The sequence below is a fragment of the Ranitomeya imitator genome, chromosome 5 (genome assembly GCF_032444005.1).
Source record: "Ranitomeya imitator isolate aRanImi1 chromosome 5, aRanImi1.pri, whole genome shotgun sequence".
In the NCBI taxonomy this organism is placed as follows: domain Eukaryota; kingdom Metazoa; phylum Chordata; class Amphibia; order Anura; family Dendrobatidae; genus Ranitomeya; species Ranitomeya imitator.
The window spans coordinates 344,221,410-344,246,246 of record NC_091286.1 but is presented as its reverse complement, the minus strand read 5'-3'; the positions used below and the strand labels follow the sequence as shown (position 1 = coordinate 344,246,246).

The 24,837-nt window shown below is 44.6% G+C and overlaps 1 protein-coding gene across 1 annotated transcript in view; it reads right to left on the bottom strand.

Annotated features, from left to right (window-relative positions):
• The window catches only part of ME1 (malic enzyme 1), a 484,969-nt gene that overhangs the window by 353,765 nt on the left and 106,367 nt on the right, over nt 1-24,837 (bottom strand). Inside the window, exon 2 of the mRNA XM_069726431.1 lies at nt 23,209-23,342. Within this exon, the coding sequence (XP_069582532.1) occupies nt 23,209-23,342 (134 nt within the window). The remainder of the gene's footprint in view (nt 1-23,208; nt 23,343-24,837) is intronic.

Below are 24,837 nucleotides of genomic sequence, written 5' to 3'. Positions count from 1 at the left end.
GTCACTAAGTTTCACTGCATTCTTCGATAAAAAGATATCTTAGACCTGATGAGGTTGGTGTGCTTACTTTGAAATTTCATGGTTATATAATACTGTTTGAAAGCTTTAACTCCATCTCTGCACATCTAGCCTGATTGACAGCTCCTCTCTCCTGCTGAGATCTCACACTGCTCAGCATAAGCTGCAACTGTCTGGGTGGGCTGAGATTTAATACACTTGGACTGATGAGCTCTCTCACATTTTTTTTGGGCTCATACAATACTGTCTTTCGTATCAGGATTATATAGCCATTCTATTTATTAGTAAATCGCAAAAACCACAACAAGCTAATTTAAGCGTCAAGATGGGTCAGAGTGTTTTAAACAATATATAAATTTTATTAAGGAATCAATGCATATCATGAAATAAAGTACAGACAGAGCACCAAAAGCTAAGCAAGCACTAAAAGGGTGTCCAAGTAACGAAGTGTACTAACAGAGCTCACATATCTGAATAGTTGCGTGGGTTTTGAAATGTAAAAGCAGCAGCTGAACTGGCAGAGTAAATAATAATGCCCACTACAAAATTAAGGCTGTTTCAATTTATCACTCCATTGGCCATGATTCCTGACGAAGTTACGGCAAAACGCGCGTAGGGGCGGCAGGCAGGAGAATTTTGTCCTGACTTTCATTTGTAAGTATCTGCTCACTATATGCACTTTATGTTGTAGCAATGTCTATGCACGTGATGCACTTTATATATCCTAAGCCACTAATTATGGCCACTTATACTTTAGCTGTGATTTCCACTCCCTCATCTGAGGTAAAATTTCCTCTAACTTGGACAAAGGAGTGATAAATTGAAACAGCCTTATTGTTGTAGTGGGCATCATTATTTACTCTGCCAGTGCAGATCCTCTTTGCTTTTACATTTCAAAAGCCAGGCAACTATTCAGATATGTGAGCTCTGTTAGTACACTTCGTTACTTGGACCCCCTTTTAGTGCTTGCTTAGCTTTTGGTGCTCTGTCTGTATTTTGTTTCATGATATGTATTGATTCCTTAATAAAATGTATACATATTGTTTAAAATACTCTCTGACCCCTCTTTACGCTTAAATTAGCTTGATGGGGTTTTTGCGATATCGGTATCTTTTGAGTTTTTTTGACTTATGATTAATCCCATGTTTCAGAGTAATCCTGACGTCTAAAGCTATTTATTAGTATGTTCAGTTTTTATTGTGATATCTAACGACAGATTCTCTCTAAATCCATATATAGCATCATTATAATACATGATAAAAATGTATAGTTTAAACACTTTTCACCGGGGATAATAATGACAGAGGCAGGTCAGTCATCCTGTATAAAACCCAGTGGAATATTTTTTAGCTATTAAATAATTTATTGTAATTTAGAACCAGTACTCAAAAACATGAGTGCTGGAAATTGATAAAATTGCCAGTTTTCATAAAAAAGGTGATTCTACCTGAAAACAATTATCAAGTTTCTGGATGCAGATAGCAAGTATGCACCAGCGCTGACACTTAAATGTCGGTGCTTACAGCTGCATGTACGCACCCCTTGCCCACGTGCGTAATAAACTGTACTCACTGGAAAAAAATGGTGATGTGCTAAAATGCCCTTATAGTGAATGTCAATAGACTGATAAGTCTTACCTGTCTCTACCTGGATGGCTTTCGAAGTCTTCTGTAGTGATTAGCGGTCTGCAATATGCTGGATGGGAATGCGGTGGATCTTTCACTTTGGATCTGTGCTGTACTGAACAGTGTCGGCAGCGTTCCGGCCGTTCATGCTCGCTCAGACATTTGAAAAAGTAAAACTGCTGCCCCATGTCTCTGTGACGTTAACAGTTATGGGCTCTCTTCAAGGCAAAAAAGTAGAGTTTTGATTATCTGACGCACTGTCCTACTTCATCAGGGATTACACTCCTGGCTGTGGCGTATCACAGACCGCTATTCACCACAGAAGACTTCGAAAGCCATCCACGTAGAGACAACCTACACTGACAGGTAAGACCACTGACAGGTAAGACTTATCAGCCTATTGACATTCACTATAGGGGCATTTTAGTGCATGTCATCTATTTTTTACCTATCAACTTTCCATTGAATAGGTGACAAATGTTGGATCAGTGAGGTCCTTTAGAACTTGACCCCTGTGCCTCCCCAGCTAAAAAGAGGAGTTTAAAGAGGCATTGGTTGAATATGTGCATTGCTCCACTCCATTCAAGGCCAGGTAAAAAAGAGCACATTATCAATCCATGCGATCTGACAAAGTGTAGATGTAAGGCTGGTTTCACATTTGCGTTTTGTTTTTGCGTTTTTGCGCAAAAAAACGCATGCGTTTTTTCCCCTATACTTAACATTAAAAAAGAATTCGTTTTTTTGCATGCGTTTTGACGCGTTTTTGCAATGCATGCGTTTTTTCTCAGCATGCGTTGTGTTGCAGAACACAAGGGTTAGGGTTAGGATCCCTAGGGTTAGGGTTAGGGCTAGGGTTAGGGTTAGAGTTTGGGTTAGGGTTAGAGTTTGTGTTAGAGTTTGTGTTAGAGTTTGTGTTAGAGTTTGTGTTAGAGTTTGTGTTAGGGTTAGGGTTAGAGTTTGGGTTAGGGTTAGGGTTAGAGTTTGTGTTTTAGGGTTAGGGTTAGAGTTTGGGTTAGAGTTTGTGTTAGGGTTGGGGTTAGGGTTAGGGTTAGAGTTTGTGTTAGAGTTTGTGTTAGAGTTTGTGTTAGAGTTTGTGTTAGAGTTTGTGTTAGGGTTAGGGTTAGAGTTTGGGTTAGGGTTAGGGTTAGAGTTTGTGTTTTAGGGTTAGGGTTAGAGTTTGGGTTAGAGTTTGTGTTAGGGTTGGGGTTAGGGTTAGAGTTTGGGTTAGAGTTTGTGTTAGGGTTAGGGTTAGAGTTTGGGTTAGGGTTAGGGTTAGAGTTTGTGTTTTAGGGTTAGGGTTAGAGTTTGGGTTAGAGTTTGTGTTAGGGTTGGGGTTAGGGTTAGGGTTAGAGTTTGGGTTAGGGTTAGAGTTTGTGTTTTAGGGTTAGGGTTAGGGTTTGTGTTAGAGTTTGTGTTAGAGTTTGTGTTAGGGTTAGGGTTAGAGTTAGAGTTTGGGTTAGGGTTAGAGTTTGTGTTTTAGGGTTAGGGTTAGAGTTTGTGTTAGATTTTGTGTTAGGCTTAGGGTTAGAGTTTGGGTTAGGGTTAGAGTTTGTGTTTTATGGTTAGGGTTAGGGTTAGAGTTTGTGTTAGAGTTCGTGTTAGGGTTAGGGTTAGAGTTTGGGTTAGGGTTAGAGTTTGTGTTTTAGGATTAAGGTTAGGGTTAGAGTTTGTGTTAGAGTTTGTGTTAGAGTTTGTGTTAGAGTTAGGGTTAGAGTTTGGGTTAGGCTTAGGGTTAGAGTTTGTGTTTTAGGGTTAAGGTTAGGATTAGGGTTAGAGTTTGTGTTAGAGTTTGTGTTAGGGTTAGGGTTAGGATTAGAGTTAGGGTTAGGGTTAGAGTTTGTGTTTTAGGGTTAGGGTTAGGATCCCTAGGGTTACTAGGGATCCTAACCCTAACCCTAACCCTAACCCTAGGTATTTCTGTTTATAGTGGGTTTTCTAGTTGATTTTGATGATTGGCAGCTGTCACACACTTCTCATCATGCGTTTCAAAAATGCAAACGCAGGAAAAAACGCTTGTAAACACGTTAAAACGCTGCGTTTGCGTTAAAACATGCAAAAACACATGCGCCTAAAAAACGCAGCATTTAAATGCGTTTAAACGCGTTTTTGCACCAAATGCGTTTGCGTTTAAAATGCTGCAGATCAAAACGCAAGTGTGAAACCAGCCTTAGTCTATGGGGCAGTGCACATGTCCAATTTTTTCCTCGAACAGTGGACCAAGGAAAAAAATTGCTGCATGTCTGATTTGATTCAATATTCAGATCACACTCGGCCATACAAGTATGTGGAAATCACCAGACTGCATTCGGGTAACAGATGAGTGCTGTCTGCTTCCATGCACCGACACAATGAGTAGATGGAGAAATTTTGTTCTCCATCTTCTACTCACAGTGTGCTCCGATTCTCTCCACCGACAGAATCGGATCACACTATGCTGACACTCGCATCCAACTCTGATCAGAGTTTCATCATAATTTGCATAATCAGCCGGAATCTCTCGGATGATTGAATCTATTGTCGTCTGCACAAGCCCTAATAGAAACAGTCTCCATCACTCCCATACAGTTTAGTAGAGCTAACCATGCTTTGCTTCAATTTTTCAAAGATTGGGGAAAAAAATTACTTCACTGATTGAGACTTTTGTATTGAAATTTTCTTGAGTAATTTTTTGGTGTCTTATGCACATGGTAAAGACATAAGCAATGCGTCCATACAAATAATTACTATATCTTGCTGATGGTCTCCAATAGGTGCAGGCCAAAAATGATGTATAAGAAAGTCAATGTCGCTGTCAGCACATACACCCAAATCCCGTTTTGTGGGGGTTCGGATATAAGCCCCTACGGAGCCATTGAACGTAGTGAAACACTAGGTGAACATAGCCTTGTGGTGGACCTTTTCCAGTAGCCTAATCAATCTGATTAACCCCTCCTGCTCTATAAAATACTCTCTATGGACTGAACAACATTTCTAAATCTGCTTCCCTATTATATACATTTGTTTGTACGGAACATTTACAGATCTTTATGCATCTGAGGCGTTCTGTATATAATAACTTGAAAGATATTATTTACAAAATTCATGTTACTGGAAGTTTCGCAAAAATATTGAAAATATTAGATGTTATTTAAAAATGTGTTTTAAGACGTAGTATAATTATATTACTCATAAAATTTGATCACATTTCTTTTTAAAGAGGCTAAAAATGGAACCTGGAACCTTCATCATTGGGCTGTTAATTTATTGGCCCTTGGCTCATGAATTAAGATTTCTATTTTACAGTACAGATGTTGACTGCATTACTGCATCAGGAAATGCTTTACTACCTCATAAATTTTTGCTGGTGGCTGTGCATCATGCTACGCAGACATTTAAGTAAGTGACTCCACTTCACAGTACAATATCAGTGACATTATAAGCAGGACAAATACGATTTGAGTCAAATATGAGAAATATTAACTGATGTGAAGTCACAATTACTATGCTGACAACAACTCTATATATTCAAGTCTCAACGATTTAGCATAACCCTCTTACCAGTCATTTCTCAAACACTGGCCTTCACTCATGTTAGACAGCAAGGCTCCTATGTTACGGGTGATGCTGTTAGCACAGGAGGCAGCAGATTCTTCTGTGCTGGGCTGTGCTCCCACCGCCCTGGAAGGTGTATATACAGCTCCTCTGGAGGAGCCCACTGTGTGATATGTGCACAAAACGGCCAGTAATGACAGTGTGACAGTCTGGATCCTGTTAGATAACCTACCACTGGAGGCCATTAGCATATCAATTGCAAGACAGGTTCAGCAGCCAATGGGCTACCCTTTTGTATCTGTCAACCAATTTCACAATATATACTGCATACATGTTTAACAAATCTCTGAGACCTGGTCAGTCTAGTTTAGTTTAAAAAAAAAATACAGATGAACTGTACCAGCCTTTTTGAAAAGTTTAAATAAATGTCCACCAAACTTGCCTGATTGAAAGCTCCTCAGTGCACTCCTCCCTGCTGCTGAAATCTCATACTGCTCATTACAAGGTGCAGCTGTCAGTCAGGTTGTGGGTGGGCATGTTAATTTAGTACAATTGGATTCATGAGTAGTGATGGGTGAACCCCTGGATGCTCAGGTCCGGCGGGTTTGGTTCGGGTATCAGTCCAATACCTGTACCTAAACCAAAACCCCATTCATTTGAATGAGGGGCCCGAACATCCCGTGTTTGCCATGCTGTCATGTGCATGACAGTGTGGCAAACACTGCTTTTAATCATCGGTAAAATAATTACCCCCTTTCAGACAGCTGCTGTGAGCCCGCAGCTGTGATCGGAGGTAAAAAGTTTACCTCTGGTCACTGGCAATACTAAACGTCCATAAGAGAATAATTTGCCAAATAAAGACTCCCAAGAGATTCAACAACAATATCCATACCGGTACAATTGCCCACGGATAATAAGTGATGTGGCCAAGAAAATTTAAAATTATTTTTTTATTACAATAAATTAAAACCTAAACAATAAACAGGGCTAAAAAACCTCCATGAGGATGGGCAAGTTATAGAGGCACAATGAAGCGGTGAGCTATGGGTTGTATATAAACTGGCAGCCAATTATTACCTCTACTTTATATGTCTAAATCATGGGGTGGCATGTCAGAAATAATTAATAACCCATAGAGGGAACAAGCAGATATAATTATAGGTATATAATATATTATATTCAAGATCTATCTACCATGTCTCCTATTCAATAAAGATCAACATCATATCCCGGTATATAAGTAGAGGTTTAACAGTGGAAGGCCGTCATTATTCTATATAATCAAAGTTGATGTGCAACCAATGCAATACAGCAGAAGCCAGTGCCGATAATGAGGGCCCGATATAGCCAGGGTGCTTACCGCAAAACCGTGTCCTGTGTCCTTCCCTCCCGCCCGACGGGTGCCGTTTCGCTGCTCTCTTCTTCCGGGGCCTTCCACTGACGGCTTTCCACTGTTAAATATACATATAAAGTATGGCTCTGTGTGTGGCGTCTCTGACTGTGTGGCGTGAGCTGATCCCTAAGTGCATGCCATGGCAATTAGATATCAGCTGACGCCGCACAGTCTGAAGAAGGGGGAGGGAGATGAGTGAGAGGCATAGATATGCACTGTGCATGCCCATGAATCCCAGCCCTGCAATGTGAATAAATCAGAAGACACTGCGGGGTGGGATCTCAGGCAGCGTGGCTGCACAGGCGCAGTCAGCCTGACAACAAATTATGTCAGAAGATGGGCAGCGCTAACAGCGCATGCCCAAGGGATAACATAAGAGCGCGGGCTCCGGGACAGATTCAAACAGCGCTCAGGAGGCGGCGCCCGGCAACAAGGGGGTATGAATGACGGCTGTGCTGCGTCTCATTAAGAAGAAAAGTCCCACCTCCGGGACGGTTTCACGGTATGAGAGGGCACATTTTATAAGTGTTTACTTCAGCGTGTGCAAGGAGCATAACTAAAAGAGCCACCTTTTCCTTGTGCAGCATTAGTGCTGCAAAAGGTGGCTCTATTAGTTACAAACGCCTGGGGGGTTACAGGTTCCCTTTCAACTTGCTCCAATAAGGCCTCAGCCTACACTCTGTTTCTCCTGTAATCCCTGGGCTCCAACATCGCCAGTTGCTGCTCAGAAGTGTCATTGGCATGGGTACTCACTCCTGCCCAGCCTGGTTCCAGCACGCCAGCTGTTTCCGGGTAGTGTCTTAGTCGCTTTGCCTCCAATACGTTGTCCTGTCATGTTGCGGTCGGGTTAGCCAACTCTATGGTGCCTGCAGTTTAGGTGCTTCCTATGTGGGCTGCGGGAACTGGCAATCAAGTCTGGTTCCGTAGTGCCAATAGGACAAGCTCCCCATGTAGGACTGGGGGTTTTTGGTAACTCCGGCCGGCTCACGGCCTAGCAATTTTTTTTTCATGTGGACCTTCTGCTGCCTATCTGAGTTCCAGCACCATTAGCTGGTTCTTTTGAAGAAAAACTTGAATAGGTCCCCCTGGTTCCAGGACCGTCACCTGGTTCCAGGCAGAGCCTTTGGCTTAGGTGCCTTCTTCTCGGTATCCGAGTTCCACCAACGTCTGGCGGTCCTTGGTAGTGCTTTCTGGCACGGGTACCTCCTGCTTAGTAACCGGGTTCAAGTACCGTCAGCTGGTCCTCGGTAGTTCCATTGGCTCTTCTACCTTCGGCTACCCATCCGGGTTCCAGTACCGTCAGCTGGTTCTCGGCAGTGTCTTTTGCTCTTGTACCTTCTGCTCCCCATCCTGGTTCCAGTACCGTCAGCTGGTTCCAAGCAGAGCCTTTGGCTTAGGTGCCTCCTTCTCGGTATCCGAGTTCCACCAACGTCTGGTGGGCCTTGGTAGTGCTTTCTGGCATGGGTATGTCCTGCTTAGTAACCGGGTTCCAGTACCATCAGCTGGTCCTTGGTAGTTCCATTGGTTCTTGTACCTTCGGCTACCCATCCGGGTTCCAGTACCATCAACTGGTTCTCGGCAGTGTCTTTTGCTCTTGTACCTTCCGCTCCCCATCCTGGTTCCAGTACTGTCAGCTGGTTCCAGGCAGAGCCTTTGGCTTAGGTGCCTCCTTCTCGGTATCTGAGTTCCACCACCGTCTGGTGGTCCTTGGTAGTGCTTTCTGGCACAGGTACCTCCTGCTTAGTAACCGGGTTCCAGTACCGTCAGCTGGTCCTCGGTAGTTCCATTGGCTCTTGTACCTTCAGATAGCCATCTGGGTCCCAGTACAGTTAGCTGGTTCTCGGCAGTTCCTCAGCCTTCTTGTACCTTCTGCTACATTTCCAAGTTCAAGCTTTGGGAAATGGTTTTTGCTAATCACTCTGGATCTCCCTGACGACCCTAAAGATGACGACCCTGAAGACCACCCCAAAGAAGACGACGACCCCGGAGACGACGACCCCGGAGATGACGACCCTGGAGATGACGACCCCGAAGACCACCCCGAAGAAGACGATGGCCCCGGAGACGACGACCCTTGAGACAACAACCCTGGAGATGACGACCCTGGAGACAACAACCCTGGAGACGACGACCCTGAAGACCACCCCGAAGAAGACCAAGAAGCAGAAGAACAAGAAGCTGCAGAATAAAAAGCAGAAGAACATTAAGCATAAGACTAAAAATCAGAGCAAAAGATATTATCTAAATTATAAGCAGAAGAAGACTAAGCAGTGTATGGGGGTGAGTCCGTTCCTCCTCGTGGTGCCCCTGGAAAAAACCTGCTGCTGCAGGCCAAACTGAACGCGGACAAATCCTGTTGTAAATCTTTTGTGACAGGCAGAACGGAAGGTGTAATCTTCAAACTTTTATAGATAACAACTACAGGAATGCCTGTCACAAATAAGAATATGATGAAGAAGAAGAATATGAAGAAGATGAAGAAGTAGAATATGAAGAAAAAGAATAGTTGAATAAGAAGAATATGAAGAATGTAAAAAAAAGAATAATAGGAAGAAGGTGAGGAAGAAGAAGATGAATAAGGTGAAGAAGAAGTTGATGAAAAAGATGCTGCTGCTGAGGATGATGAAGAGGAAAGTGTGGGAGAAGTAAAAAAGAAGGTGAAGAGCATGGAAGTAGTGAAACATAAATATCTTTCAAAATATAAAAAATCTTAACATAGTCAATATCTTTGTAACTCCGAACGTCTTAAAAAAAAATTAATTCCTGTTATTCAATTTGATTGGGCTAAACCTCTATGCCTTTAATGTTTCCTCCACCTCCCCCAATACATCCTACATTATTCTTAGTTGTTTTCCTTCATGTAAAGCAGGGGTGTCAAACTGCATTCGTCGAGGGCTGCAAACAGGTCATGTTTTCAGGATTTCCTTGTACTGCACAGGTGATAATTTAATCACCTACACAAATAATGAGTTGGTGATTAAATTATCACCTGTGCAGTACAAGGAAATCCTGAAAACATGACCTGTTTGCAGCCCTCTAGGAATGCAGTTTGACACCCCTGATGTAGAGTTAACCTACAAGGAAAGAAAGGGTTTATTTTAATTCCGATATTTTTGTCCCATTGACTTGCATTGGTATCGGGTATCGGTATCGGCGATATCCGATATTTTTTGGATATCGGCCGATCCAATCCGATACCGATATTTCCGAATATCGGAAGGTATCGCTCAACACTAATGGTAGCATATTTTCTTTCAATATAGAACAGTACATCTATGAATTCATAATGCCATCAATGAAATGTAGCTTTTGTACAACAGCAGCACTCATACAGCCCTCCTCAACTTTGTCATGCCATTCAGTTTTGATGCCGTGAGTTCCAAAAACATAAATCTTGGTTTCATCACTCCAGAGAATAGAGTTTCAGTAGTATCCAAATTATAGGCAGGGTTTTTTGTGCATGGGCTATTGTTAGGATCTGGTGGTTTAGGAGCAACACGGGACGAGCTCTAAAGGAAGTGGTACCTGTACTGACCGCAGTCCCTAAGCTCAACACAACACTAGAAGTAGCCGTGGGATGCTCCTAACACTCCCTAGGCACCTTGCCACAGCCTGAGAACTAACTACCCCTAAAGATAGAAACAGGAAAACTATGTTGCCTCAGAGAAAATCCCCAAAGGATAGATAGCCCCCCACAAGTAATGACTGTGAGTGGAGAGGGAAAAGACATGCACAGAATGAAACCAGGATGAGCACAGGAGGCCAGTCTAGCTAGATAGATAGGACAGGATGGAATACTGTGCGGTCAGTATAAAACACTACAAAAAATCCACACAGAGTTTACAAAAATCTCCACACCTGACTAAAGGTGTGGAGGGTAAATCTGCTTCCCAAAGCTTCCAGCATCACTGAATTAATTCATACTGACAAGCTGGACAAACATAGAAAGCACAGAACGGATAAGTCCACAACCTGTTGACAGAAAAGAGCAAGCAAGGACTTAGCTTTGCTGAACTGGTCAGGATAACAGGGAAATCCAAAGAGATGTGAATCCAACCAGCAGGGCTGCCACTAGAAATTTCGGGGCCCCATACTGGCAAAATTTTCGGGGCCCCCTTGAGACTCCGCCCAGGCTCCACCCCAGCCCCGCCTCCAGGTTCCACCCCTCGAACTGTCCACAGTCCCACCGCTCTCTCTTGGAAAAACTCCACTTCTCACCAATCACACATTAACAGTTCCCATCACCAGATCACACATATAGCAGGCAGCTTTTGTTTTGGCCAAAATATTTTTTAAGCCGCCACCATAACACGGTAGACACTTTTGGCCGGGCCCTACTCTGCTGTAACCTATTAAATATTTGTTAAAATATGCAATACAATTTAGGTATATTTTTATTTATTTTTCAATTTTTAAAATGCCCAATAATATCACATAGAAGGAACAAATACCACAACACCATGACCAGATGACATATTACCACCACAGTGATCGAATAATATCACATACAAGGAACAAATACCACAACACCATGACCAGACCACATATTACCACCACAGTGATCGAATAATATCACATACAAGGAACAAATACCACAACACCATGTCCAGACCACATATTACCACCACATAGTGACTGAATACTACAATTCTGATCAGTAATTTTTAAAAAAGCACCATACTATCACCATAAGTGCCATTATACACAGGAGATCTGTACTTAGTATGCAGTGTCTGTGTACAGATAATATAGTGATCACTAGTGAAATTATACACAGGAGCTCTGTATACAGTGTATAGTGTCAGTGTATAGGTAACACACTGACTCACCAGTGACGTCTCTAGGTGAAGTCCTTCATCTTTCATCCAGCACAGACCGCCATCATTTCATCCAGCCAGGACTTCTCTCTGCAGGAAATAACACAGTTATCTCGAGCTTGCAGAACACATTACTTAATTTTTCACAACTTCTACATTACACCACATGAAGAAGGCAACATAGTATCACTCTATACAGTAACAGGACCGCCCCCCATTTAAAACAGTATACTCAAAAAATAAAATAAATACATCACTGCAGTAATAATATCCCTAAATTAGCCCCTATGGTATTAATAATATCACCCAGCCTGGCCCCGTGTGTCTCATTCCTGGCGTCAGCCAGATATTCTCCCATCCTGCCCTCATGAGTATCCATTCTGCCCCATATGATCTCCTTATCCTGCCCCATATGATCGCCCCATGTGATCTCTCCATTCTGCCCCATCTGTCTCCATCATATCCATCCTGCCCCATGATCCTGCACGATCTGTCTCCAATTCTGCCCCCAGTGTCTCCAATCATGCCCCATGTCTCCATTCTGCCCCCTATGTCTCCAACCATGCCCCCATGTCTGCAATCCTGACACTTGTCTCCAATCATGCCCCCTGTGTCTCCATTCTGCCCCATCTGTCTCCAATCCTGCCCCATCTGTCTCCAGTCATGCCCCCATGTCTTTCATCCTGCCCCGTGTCTCCAATCATGCCCCGTATCTCCATTCTGCCCCGTGTCTCGCATTCTGCCCCTGGGTCTCACAGTCTGCCCCTGTGTCCAGCATTCTGCACCTGTCACTGTGTCCAGCATTCTGCCCCTGTCACTGTGTCCAGCATTTCTGCCCCACTGTGTCCAGCATTCTGCCCCAATGTCCAGCATTCTGCCCCTGTCACTGTGTCCAGCATTTCTGCCCCTGTCTCCAGCATTCTGCCCCACTGTGTGTCCAGCATTCTGCCCCACTGTGTGTCCAGCATTCTGCCCCACTGTGTGTCCAGCATTCTGCCCCACTGTGTGTCCAGCATTCTGCCCCACTGTGTGTCCAGCATTCTGCCCCACTGTGTCCAGCATTTCTGTCCCTGTGTCCAGCATTTCTGCCCCTGTGTCCAGCATTTCTGCCCCTGTGTGTCCAGCATTCTGCCCCACTGTGTCCAGCATTCTGCCCCACTGTGTGTCCAGCATTTCTGCCCCTGTGTGTCCACCATTCTGTCCCACTGTGTCCAGCATTTCTGCCCCTGTGTCCAGCATTTTTGCCCCACTGTGTCCAGCATTTCTGCCCCACTGTGTCCAGCATTTCTGCCCCTGTGTGTCCAGCATTCTGCCCCACTGTGTCCAGCATTCTGCCCCACTGTGTGTCCAGCATTTCTGCCCCTGTCTCCAGCATTCTGCCCCACTGTGTGTCCAGCATTCTGCCCCACTGTGTCCAGCATTTATGCCCCTGTGTCCAGCATTTCTGCCCCTGTGTCCAGCATTTCTGCCCCTGTGTGTCCAGCATTCTGCCCCACTGTGTCCAGCATTCTGCCCCACTGTGTGTCCAGCATTTCTGCCCCTGTGTGTGTCCACCATTCTGTCCCACTGTGTCCAGCATTTCTGCCCCTGTGTCCAGCATTTTTGCCCCACTGTGTCCAGCATTTCTGCCCCACTGTGTCCAGCATTTCTGCCCCTGTGTGTCCAGCATTCTGCCCCACTGTGTCCAGCAATCTGCCCCACTGTGTGTCCAGCATTTCTGCCCCTGTGTGTGTCCACCATTCTGTCCCACTGTGTCCAGCATTTCTGCCCCTGTGTCCAGCATTTCTGCCCCACTGTGTCCAGCATTTCTGCCCCACTGTGTCCAGCATTTCTGCCCCACTGTGTCCAGCATTTCTGCCCCACTGTGTCCAGCATTTCTGCCCCACTGTGTCCAGCATTTCTGCCCCTGTGTGTCCACATTTCTGCCCCACTGTGTCCAGCATTCTGCCCCACTGTGTCCACCATTCTGCCCCACTGTGTCCGGCATTTCTGCCCCTGTGTCACTGTGTCCAGCATTCTGCCCCACTGTGTCCACCATTCTGCCCCTGTGTGTCCACCATTCTGTCCCACTGTGTCCAGCATTTCTGTCCCACTGTGTCCAGCATTTCTGCCCCACTGTGTCCAGCATTTCTGCCCTACTGTGTCCAGCATTCTGCCCCACTGTGTCCACCATTCTGCCCCACTGTGTCCGGCATTTCTGCCCCTGTGTGTCCAGCATTCTGCCCCACTGTGTCCACCATTCTGCCCCTGTGTGTCCACCATTCTGCCCCTGTGTGTCCACCATTCTGCCCCACTGTGTCCAGCATTTCTGCCCCACTGTGTCCAGCATTTCTGCCCCTGTGTGTCCAGCATTCTGCCCCACTGTGTCCACCATTCTGCCCCTGTGTGTCCACCATTCTGCCCCACTGTGTCCACCATTCTACCCCACTGTGTCCAGCATTTCTGCCCCTGTGTGTCCACCATTCTGCCCCTGTGTGTCCAGCATTTCTGCCCCTGTGTGTCCATCATCCTGCCCCCCGGGCCCCCCTGGATCGCAGCAGCTCTCAAAGAAAAAAAAAAACACAACTTCTTACCTGGCCAAGCTCCAGCGCCGGGTGAAGCTCCCTCTCCAGGCTCCACACAGACGCACTCGCCGCCGGGCCCGGCGGCTGACAATGACGTCAGACGCCGGCAGCGAGTGCGCACTGCGGCCCTATTCAGCTGCCAGCCTCAGACTGGCTGGCGGCTGTTAACTATTGACATGCGGGCGCGGGCCCGCACGTCAATAGTGTGCCGCTGCCGCAGCGCCTGCAGGGGGGGCCCGGTGACCAGATGAGACGGGGCCCGATGCGGGCCCCCTCTGCTCACCGGGCCCCATACGCCAGTCACGGCTGTCATGCCCTGATGGCGGCCCTGCCAACCAGGAACCATTGACAAGTGGCACAAGCTGAAGGAAAGAGCCAGGCTAAATAGCCGAGCAGAATAGACAATCAGTGGAAGCAGCTGCTGACAGCTAAATCCAAGGAGCAGCCATTCCACTTAAAACCACCGGAGGGAGCCCAAGAGCAGAACTCACAAAAGTGCCACTTACAACCACCGGAGGGAGCCCAAGAGCGGAATTCACAACAGTACCCCCCCCCTTGAGGAGGGGTCACCGAACCCTCACCAGAGCCCCCAGGCCGATCAGGACAAGCCAAGTGAAAAGCATGAACCAAATCGGTGGCATGGACATCGGAGGCAACAACCCAAGAATTATCCTCCTGGACATAACCCTTCCACTTGACAAGATACTGAAGCCTCCGCCTCGAAAAACGAGAATACAAAATTTTCTCAACCTCATATTCCAACTCTTCCTCAACCAACACCGGGGCAGGAGGATCAACTGAGGGAACAACGGGCACCACATATCTCCGCAAAAAAGATCTATGGAAAACATTATGAATGGCAAAAGAGGCTGGAAGAGCCAAACGAAAGGACACCGGATTAATAATTTCAGAAATTTTATAAGGACCAATAAACCGAGGCTTAAACTTAGGGGAAGAAACCTTCATAGGAACATGACGAGAAGACAACCAAACCAAATCCCCCACACGAAGCCGGGGACCAACACACCGACGGCGGTTAGCAAAATGTTGAGCCCTTTCCTGAGACAACGTCAAATTGTCCACCACATGAGTCCAAATCTGCTGCAGCCAGTCCACCACAGAATCCACACCAGGACAATCAGAAGGCTCAACCTGCCCAGAAGAAAAACGAGGATGAAAAACAAAATTACAAAGGAAAGGTGAAACCAAAGTAGCCGAACTAGCCCGATTATTAAGGGCAAACTCGGCCAACGGCAAGAAAGCCACCCAATCATCAGCAGACACAAAGCATCTCAAATAGGTCTCCAAGGTCTGATTAGTTCGCTCAGTTTGGCCATTAGTCTGAGGATGAAACGCTGAAGAAAAAGACAAATCAATGCCTGCCCATCCTAGCACAAAAGGCCCGCCAAAACCTAGAGACAAACTGAGAACCTCTGTCAGACACAATATTCTCCGGAATGCCATGCAAACGAACCACATGCTGAAAAAAACAATGGAACCAAATCTGAGGAGGAAGGCAACTTAGGCAAAGGTACCAGATGGACCATTTTAGAGAACCGGTCACAAACAACCCAGATAACAGACATCTTCTGGGAAACAGGAAGATCCAAAATAAAATCCATGGAAATATGCGTCCAGGGCTTCTCAGGGACCGGCAAAGGCAAAAGCAACCCACTAGCGCGGGAACAGCAAGGCTTGGCTCGGGCGCAAGTCCCTCAGGACTGCACAAAAGCATGCACATCGCGCGACAAGGAAGGCCACCAAAAGGACCTAGCAACCAAATCTCTGGTACCAAAAATCCCAGGATGACCAGCCAACACTGAACAATGAACCTCAGAAATCACCTTACTTGTCCATCCATCAGGAACAAACAGCTTCCCCACTGGACAGCGGTCAGGCCTATCAGCCAGAAATTCCCGAAGCACCCGCCGCAAATCAGGGGAGATGGCAGAAAGAATCACCCCTTCCTTAAGAATGCCAACCGGCTCAAGGACTCCAGGAGAATCAGGCGAAAAACTCCTAGAGAGGGCATCAGCCTGAACATTCTTAGATCCCGGAAGATACGAGACCACAAAATCAAAACGGGAGAAAAACAGGGACCATCGAGCCTGTCTAGGATTCAGCCGCTTGGCCGACTCGAGGTAAATCAGATTCTTATGATCAGTCAAGACCACTACGCGGTGCTTAGCTCCCTCAAGCCAATGTCGCCACTCCTCAAACGCCCACTTCATAGCCAACAACTCCCGATTGCCGACGTCATAATTGCGTTCTGCAGGCGAAAACTTTCTGGAAAAAAAAGCACACGGTTTAATCAAAGAACCATCAGAATCCCTCTGAGACAAAACGGCCCCTGCCCCAATCTCAGAAGCGTCAACCTCAACCTGAAAAGGAAGAGAAACATCCGGCTGACGCAACACAGGGGCAGAAGTAAATCGGCGTTTAAGCTCCCGAAAGGCCTCAACAGCCGCAGAGGACCAATTCGTCACATCAGCGCCTTTCTTCGTCAAATCAGTAAGGGGCTTAACCACACTGGAAAAGTTGGCAATGAAACGGCGATAGAAATTAGCAAAGCCCAAAATTTTTGAAGGCTCTTCACAGATGTGGGTTGAATCCAGTCATGAATAGCTTGGACCTTAACAGGATCCATTTCAATAGACGAGGGAGAAAAAATAAAACCCAAAAAAGAGACCTTCTGAACTCCAAATAGGCACTTAGACCCCTTCACAAATAAAGCATTATCACGAAGGATCTGGAACACCATCCTGACCTGCTTCACATGAGACTCCCAATCATCGGAAAAAATCAAAATATCATCCAAATATACAACCATGAATTTATCAAGATAATTGTGGAAAATATCATGCATGAAGGATTGGAACACAGATGGAGCATTAGAGAGCCCGAATGGCATCACAAGGTATTCAAAATGGCCTTCGGGCGTATTAAATGCAGTTTTCCATTCGTCACCCTGTTTAATACGAACAAGATTATATGCCCCTCGGAGGTCAATCTTAGTAAACCAACTAGCCCCCTTAATCTGAGCAAACAAATCAGAAAGCAAAGGCAAGGGGTATTGGAATTTGACCGTGATCTTATTAAGAAGACGATAATCTATACAGGGTCTCAAGGAGCCATCCTTCTTAGCAACAAAAATGAAACCCGCTCCCAATGGTGACGAAGACGGCTGAATATGCCCTTTCTCCAAAGATTCCTTAACATAGCTCCGCATGGCGGCATGCTCTGGCACAGACAGATTGAAAAGTCGGCCCTTAGGGAACCTACAACCAGGAATCAAGTTAATAGCACAATCACAGTCCCTATGTGGAGGAAGGGAACTGGACTTGGGCTCATCAAATACATCCTGGAAATCCAACAAAAACCCAGGGACCTCAGAAGAGGGGGAAGAGGAAATCGACATCAAAGGAACGTCACTATGTACCCCTTGACAACCCCAACTAGTCACAGACATAGTTTTCCAATCCAGCACCGGATTATGTTCCTGTAACCATGGAAAACCCAGTACAACAACATCATGCAGGTTATGCAACACCAGAAAACGGCAATTTTCCTGATGTGCAGGAGCCATGTACATGGTCATCTGCGTCCAGTACTGAGGTTTATCCTTGGCCAATGGAGTAGCATCAATGCCCCTCAAAGGAATAGGGCTCTGCAAAGGCTGCAAGGAAAAACCACAGCGCCTGGCGAAGTCCATTAAGTTCAGGGCAGCGCCTGAATCCACAAATGCCATGACAGAAAAGGACGACAATGAGCAAATCAGGGTAACAGATAAAAGAAATTTAGGCTGTACAGTACTAATGGTAACAGACCTAGCGACCCTCCTAGTATGTTTAGGGCAATCAGAAATAACATGAGCAGAATCACCACAGTAAAAACACAGCCTATTCTGACGTCTGAATTCCTGCCGTTCTGTTCTAGTCAAAATCCTATCACATTGTATAGGTTCAGGACTCTGCTCAGAGGACACTGCCATATGGTGCATAGCTTTGCGCTCGCGCAAACGCAGATCAATCTGAATGGCTAGAGATATAGATTCGCTCAAACCAGTAGGCGTAGGGAAGCCCACCATGACATCTTTAAGGGCTTCAGAAAGACCTTTTCTGAAAATAGCAGCCAGAGCATCCTCATTCCATTTAGTGAGCACAGACCATTTCCTAAATTTCTGGCAGTATAATTCTGCCGCTTCCTGACCTTGACACAAGGCCAACAGGGTTTTTTCTGCATGATCCACAGAATTAGGTTCGTCATACAATAATCCGAGCGTTTGAAAAAATGCGTCTACATTCAGCAATGTCGGATCCCCTGATTCAAGGGAGAATGCCCAGTCCTGAGGGTCACCACGCAGCAAGGATATGATGATTTTAACTTGCTGAATGGGATCACCAGAAGAACGGGGTTTCAAAGCAAAAAACAATTTGCAGTTATTTTTAAAGTTCAAAAACTTGGATCTGTCTCCAAAAAACAAATCAGGAGTAGGAATTCTAGGCTCCAAAGCCGGAGTCTGGACAACATAATCTTGGATACTCTGTACTCTTGCAGCAAGTTGATCCACACGAGAAAACAAACCCTGAACATCCATGCCAGAGCATAGATCCTGAACCACCCAGAGATCAAGAGGAAAAAAAAGACAAAAGAGAGCACAGAAAAAAAATGGGTCAGAATTTTTTCCTTCTTTTGAGATGCATTTAATTCATTTTTGGCCACTTGTACTGTTATGATCTGGTGGTTTAGGAGCAACATGGGACGAGCTCTAAAGGAAGTGGTACCTGTACTGACCGCAGTCCCTAAGCTCAACACAACACTAGAAGTAGCCGTGGGATGCTCCTAACACTCCCTAGGAACCTCGTCACAGCCTGAGAACTAACTAACCCTAAAGATAGAAACAGGAAAACTATGTTGCCTCAGAGAAAATCCCCAAAGGATAGATAGCCCCCCACAAGTAATGAGTGTGAGTGGAGAGGGAAAAGACATGCACAGAATGAAACCAGGATGAGCACAGGAGGCCAGTCTAGCTAGATAGATAGGACAGGATGGAATACTGTGCGGTCAGTATAAAACACTACAAAAAATCCACACAGAGTTTACAAAAATCTCCACACCTGACTAAAGGTGTGGAGGGTAAATCTGCTTCCCAGAGCTTCCAGCATCACTGAATTAATTCATACTGACAAGCTGGACAAACATAGAAAGCACAGAACAGATAAGTCCACAACCTGTGGACAGAAAAGAGCAAGCAAGGACTTAGCTTTGCTGAACTGGTCAGGATAACAGGGAAATCCAAAGAGATGTGAATCCAACCAGGAACCATTGACAAGTGGCACAAGCTGAAGGAAAGAGCCAGGCTAAATAGCCGAGCAGAATAGACAATCAGTGGAAGCAGCTGCTGACAGCTAAATCCAAGGAGCAGCCATTCCACTTAAAACCACCGGAGGGAGCCCAAGAGCAGAACTCACAAAAGTGCCACTTACAACCACCGGAGGGAGCCCAAGAGCGGAATTCACAACAGGCTATATTGTGTCACGGAAAACAATCACCCACTTCTTTAGCTATCTTCATGGAACTTTCATGTCAATTTTGTTCAACCTTTCTCAAGAGAAAATGCTCCTGTTTAGGTATTAACTTCCATGGTCAGCATAAACGTCCCTGTTAGATGGTTGCAGTTCTATCTTTGTCAAATTTTTGTATAAATAAAGCTTTAAAGATTTTTTTAGCCTTCACCTTTCTTGTATGAAGGAAAAAATGTATTTCTCAGGTCTTATTACATTTCTCTTCCATGTGGTACCATTGCTGACCAAATGGAATGGGAAGGGGTTTTCTTAAGTAACAACCTTTTATAGTCAACTGACTACTGGACACCTTTTTAATAAATACTTAGACTTACATGTGATTGAACTCTTGTTAATTAGAATTTTGTAATTTGAACTTTAGATTTGCTCCTAAGACGTTCATTGGTGTGTATTATTGTTGCAACATGGTCTTGAATGAATTTGTTAGCAAAATTACTTTTCTGGATGTGGATAAGAAAAAATCTTGTTTGCAATCTTTTACACATATTTGCATGAGTATTTTGTAGTATGGTGTCCCATAAAGAATTTTGATTTTAACAAATCTGTTGGAGTGCACTCATTTATGCTGAGCACTGTGTGAATTCTGTATTGCAGGTTCTGGTGGTAGATCTGCTGTAAATATCCATGTGAGTTCCTGTTTTTTGCCAGTTATTGTACTGTTAATATTAACCTGGTGCCTTTACTATATAGTTATCCTCTGACTTAGCCTTGATCTAGGTTTACTATGATGCCCTTCTGTCCTTGACCCAAGTATTCCTTGACTTTATTATTGATTACAAGTTTGCCATTGTCCCAGTCGCTGTGATTCTGACCCAGCTTACTTACACTACTTCCCTCAACTTACTCCATTTCCCCATTGACTTTTAATACAGCAGTGACCTGGACTCAGTTTAGCTAGCCCTTTAGCAAAAGATTGTTCCATGTAAAAGAGTGAAATGTTGACCTACTAAAATCATCCGTTAATTAACTGAATAATAATACTCATCATTTTTATTTGTATAGTGCCAACATACAGCACTTTACATTTTAAAGGGGACTTGTACAGACAATAAAGACATTACAGAACTCAATGATTTTAAAGTTGATCTCATTATCTAAGGTATCTAATGAACTCCCTTAGATGAATAAGATCCAATGGTCACATTCAGCATGTGCATTGTGAACACAGCCTAATCCCATGAGGAGAACTATGCTAAAATGATTTTCTGGGACCCCCTTTATTATTTTCACGCACCATTGCTGTTTATTTATTTACTGCAGGGTATTTCACTATGGCTTGGTGTTCAGTAGCTGTGTCTCAGCCCTTCTCAGCCTTTATCCACATGCATATCACTTGACAAATGGTAAGGTTTTAATATTACAGGTTAGGACCATCACGAATAGAGTTACAGTGACGTGGTGTGATGGCTTTTACCTTTTCTTAATCAAAATTATGTTAACTAAGTACCCAATATTATTGTCATACACTATTTACCTCAGGGTATTTGCTTATTACATTTTTATATTGGGTTTTACCCTTCAATCAGTTGCCTGAAGGAATAAAGGCAAACCAAGTCCCCTCATAGCTTACTAGAGACTGCGCCTCAAACTTTGTAGTATCTATGTCTGGAACTACATCTTTCTGAAGCTCAGTCTCAGCAGTCAAGTTAATTATTATTATTATTATTATTATTTATTGTTATAGCGCCATTTATTCCATGGCGCTTTACATGTGAGGAGGGGTATACATAATAAAAACAAGTACAGTAATCTTAAACAATACAAGTCATAACTGGTACAGGAGGAGTGAGGACCCTGCCCGCGAAGGCTCACAATTTACAAGGGATGGGTGAGAATACAGTAGGTGAGGATAGAGCTGGTCATGCAGCGGTTTGGTCGATCGGTGGTTATTGCAGGTTGTAGGCTTGTCGGAAGAGGTGGGTCTTCAGGTTCTTTTTGATGGTTTCAATGGTAGGCGAGAGTCTGATGTATTGTGGTAGAGGGTTCCAGAGTAGGGGTGATACGCGAGAGAAATCTTGTATACGATTGTGGGAAGAGGACATAAGAGGGGAGTAGAGAAGGAGATCTTGTGAGGATCGGAGATTGCATGCAGGAAAGTACCAGGAGACGAGGTCACAGATGTATGGAGGAGACAGGTTGTGGATGGCTTTGTACGTCATGATTAGGGTTTTGTACTGGAGTCTCTGGTCAATGGGGAGCCAGTGAAGGGATTGAGAGAGGGGAGATGCCGGGGAATAGCGGGGGGACAGGTGGATTTGTCGGGCAGCAGAGTTTAGAATAGATTGGAGGGGTGCGAGAGTGTTCGAGGGGAGGCCACAGAGCAGGAGGTTGCAGTAGTCAAGGCGAGAGATGATGAGGGCATGGACTAGGGTTTTTGCAGATTCTTGGTTGAGGAATGAACGGATTCATGAAATATTTTTGAGTTGAAGTCGGCAGGAATTGGAAAGGGCTTGGATATGTGGTTTGAAGGAGAGATCAGCGTCAAGGATTACCCCGAGGCAGTGAGCTTGTGGGACTGGGGAGAGTGGGCAGCCATTTACTGTAATGGATAGGTTAGTTGGGGGGGTCGCGTGAGATGGGGGGAAGATGATGAATTCTGTTTTGTCCATGTTAAGTTTCAGAAATCTAGTGGAGAAGAAGGATGAAATAGTGGACAGACATTGAGGGATTCTGGTTAGTAGGGAGGTGATATCTGGTCCAGAGATGTAGATCTGTGTGTCATCAGCATAGAGGTGATACTGAAAGCCTTGAGATTCTATGAGCTGCCCCAGGCCAAAGGTGTAAATGGAGAAGAGCAGGGGCCCAAGGACTGAATCTTGTGGGACTCCGACAGATAGGGGGCGAGGTGAGGAGGTGGTGTGTGAGTGGGAGACGCTGAATGTCCGGTCTGTTAGGTATGATGAGATCCAGGATAGGGCCAAGTCTGTGATGCCAAGGGATGAGAGGGTCTGTAATAATAGGGAATGGTCCACTGTGTCAAAGGCAGCCGACAGGTCGAGGAGGAGGACAGAGTAGTGTCGCTTGCTCTTGGCGGTTAAGAGGTCATTAGTTAGGGCAGTTTCAGTGGAATGGTGTGACCGGAAGCCAGACTGTAAGCGGTCAAAGAGGGAGCAAGAAGAGAGATGGGAGGACAGTTCAAGGTAAACGTGTTGTTCCAGTAGTTTGGAGGCATAAGGGAGAAGTGATATAGGGCGATAGCTAGATACAGAGGATGGGTCAAGAGAGGGCTTTAATTTAAGAGTTAATTAGACTGAGCAGCGAAACTAGCAGGTGGGAAGGTGTATTTAAATGATTGACCCCACTATTGAGCACTGAGCGGCGGGACTTAGTTTGAACAGTCATTCTGTGCTGACAGAGTCCCTATAAATAAAAGAAAAATGGTCTTTGTCCTCCCATCCTACTGTGTAAATCCACGGTGATTTAGGGAGAGTCTACACTGGTCTATTTAGGGTGTTGAACACCTACTTGTGTGTAGATCAACATCTATTAGTAGCTTGTTTAGACAGGTAGACTGCATATCTTATGAGCACAGAACAATCAGTATTAAGATTTTTCTGCTCCCAAAAGCTCCCACTGTTCCCAGCGGCATTTCATACTGTTTACAGAGGGTGCTGCCCAGAATGACAATTTTTAAGCAAACTGTCAAATGTATAAGGAAGATTGTCTTGTCCTTACCTGTCAAGGTCACACTTCTGTCTTTCATAGTTTTTCACCACTCTTAAAACCTGCACATCTTGACTGAGGAAGCAAGGAGGTAAAAGTCCATGGATGCCCAGCTGCAACCTTTCTTCGAGAGAGAAAGCCATGCCCTTCAAATGGAAAAATAAATAATAGAAATTAAGTCTTTATTGAAGAAAAATTATATAAGAAAAACATCAATGTAAGTAGTTATACCGGAAAGGTGTCATTGTGACCCTTTGACCACAGTCATCAAACGCTATGACTTACAGGCGTCAAAAGAGGTGTCATTTGTGTCATGTGTATGTTAAAGTTAAATTGAAACATGCCCACCTGCTCTGATCCCTGTGGATCAAACCTAGGTTACTCTAGTTGTTTGCTCCAGGACTGGAAACATTGACATTTTGTTCTTCAGTCACCCAACTGTGTGGACCTATGACTGATGATATCCTGTTTCAGCCACCAGACTGCTGTAGCCTATCACAGGCCTCAACAACCAGGTGACCAAAAAGTTATACATCATTACTTCTGAGCAAGAAAGAGCTGGAGAGTATGCCACAGTTTATTGTTTTCCAAACATCACTGGCATTTCCATATTTTTTTTTTAGATGTTAGACAACCTTTAATTTATGGACATTTGTTGCAGCAAATTTATGACTGTAAATGCCTTCAGTGATGCCACAGCATATGGCATTTCCATATCTTTTTTTTAGATGTTAGACAACCTTTAATTTATGGACATTTGTTGCAGCAAATTTATGACTGTAAATGCCTTCAGTGATGCCACAGCATACTGTATGGTACTCTCATTAACTTTCACAGAAGCCAATATGATGGCACTCTGGGGGGCGATTCATCAAGGCTTTTACACCAGAAAACTGTCATAAAAGTTTTGAAAAGTCAGAACATTATTGCATAACTTTTGGTAAACCCATGCCAGCTTGAATCAGCCTGCACTGGGACCTGCACTGATCAGCAGAACAGGGAATTTGTAACCTCAAAGGGGTACTTTTATACCCGTCACAAAATCGAGAGCCAGGTTGGATGCCTGACTGATATTCTAGTCCTCGTTCTCTATGGGGCTGCTGGAAAAAGCAGTGTAGCACTTTGCAGCCACGTGGGGAATTAATGGACTGGCTATCAAGCATGCATACTGCCGCTCCATTGTAATGGGGATAAAAGTGCCTTGTTCAGCCGATTGGTGCAGGTCCAAGCAGTTAGACTTTCACCAATTAATAAGTTATTACGTATGCTATGAATAAGTGATAATTTGTTTCACTAGATGCCACCTACAATACTCACACAGATTATATTACCTCTCTGAAAAAAACTCTAAAAATTTAAGAAAGGTTAAATTCAGTATCAAGCCTTACAGTATATGCACATATATTACACCATTTATCTTTATATTGATTTGTCTGACAGAATTATAACAAAACACCCTAAGTCAATAATTCCTTGTTCACAAGAAAAGATGTTTATCTAAAATGACAGAGAATTATACTTTAAGGGCTCAGCCACAACACAGATCTGTAATCCATATTGTTCCATGTGAAAAAGTAGTAATAGGGGATCCATGTGCCTCCATATAAGCTTTTTACACATGCCTCTGTATGTTAATAGGGA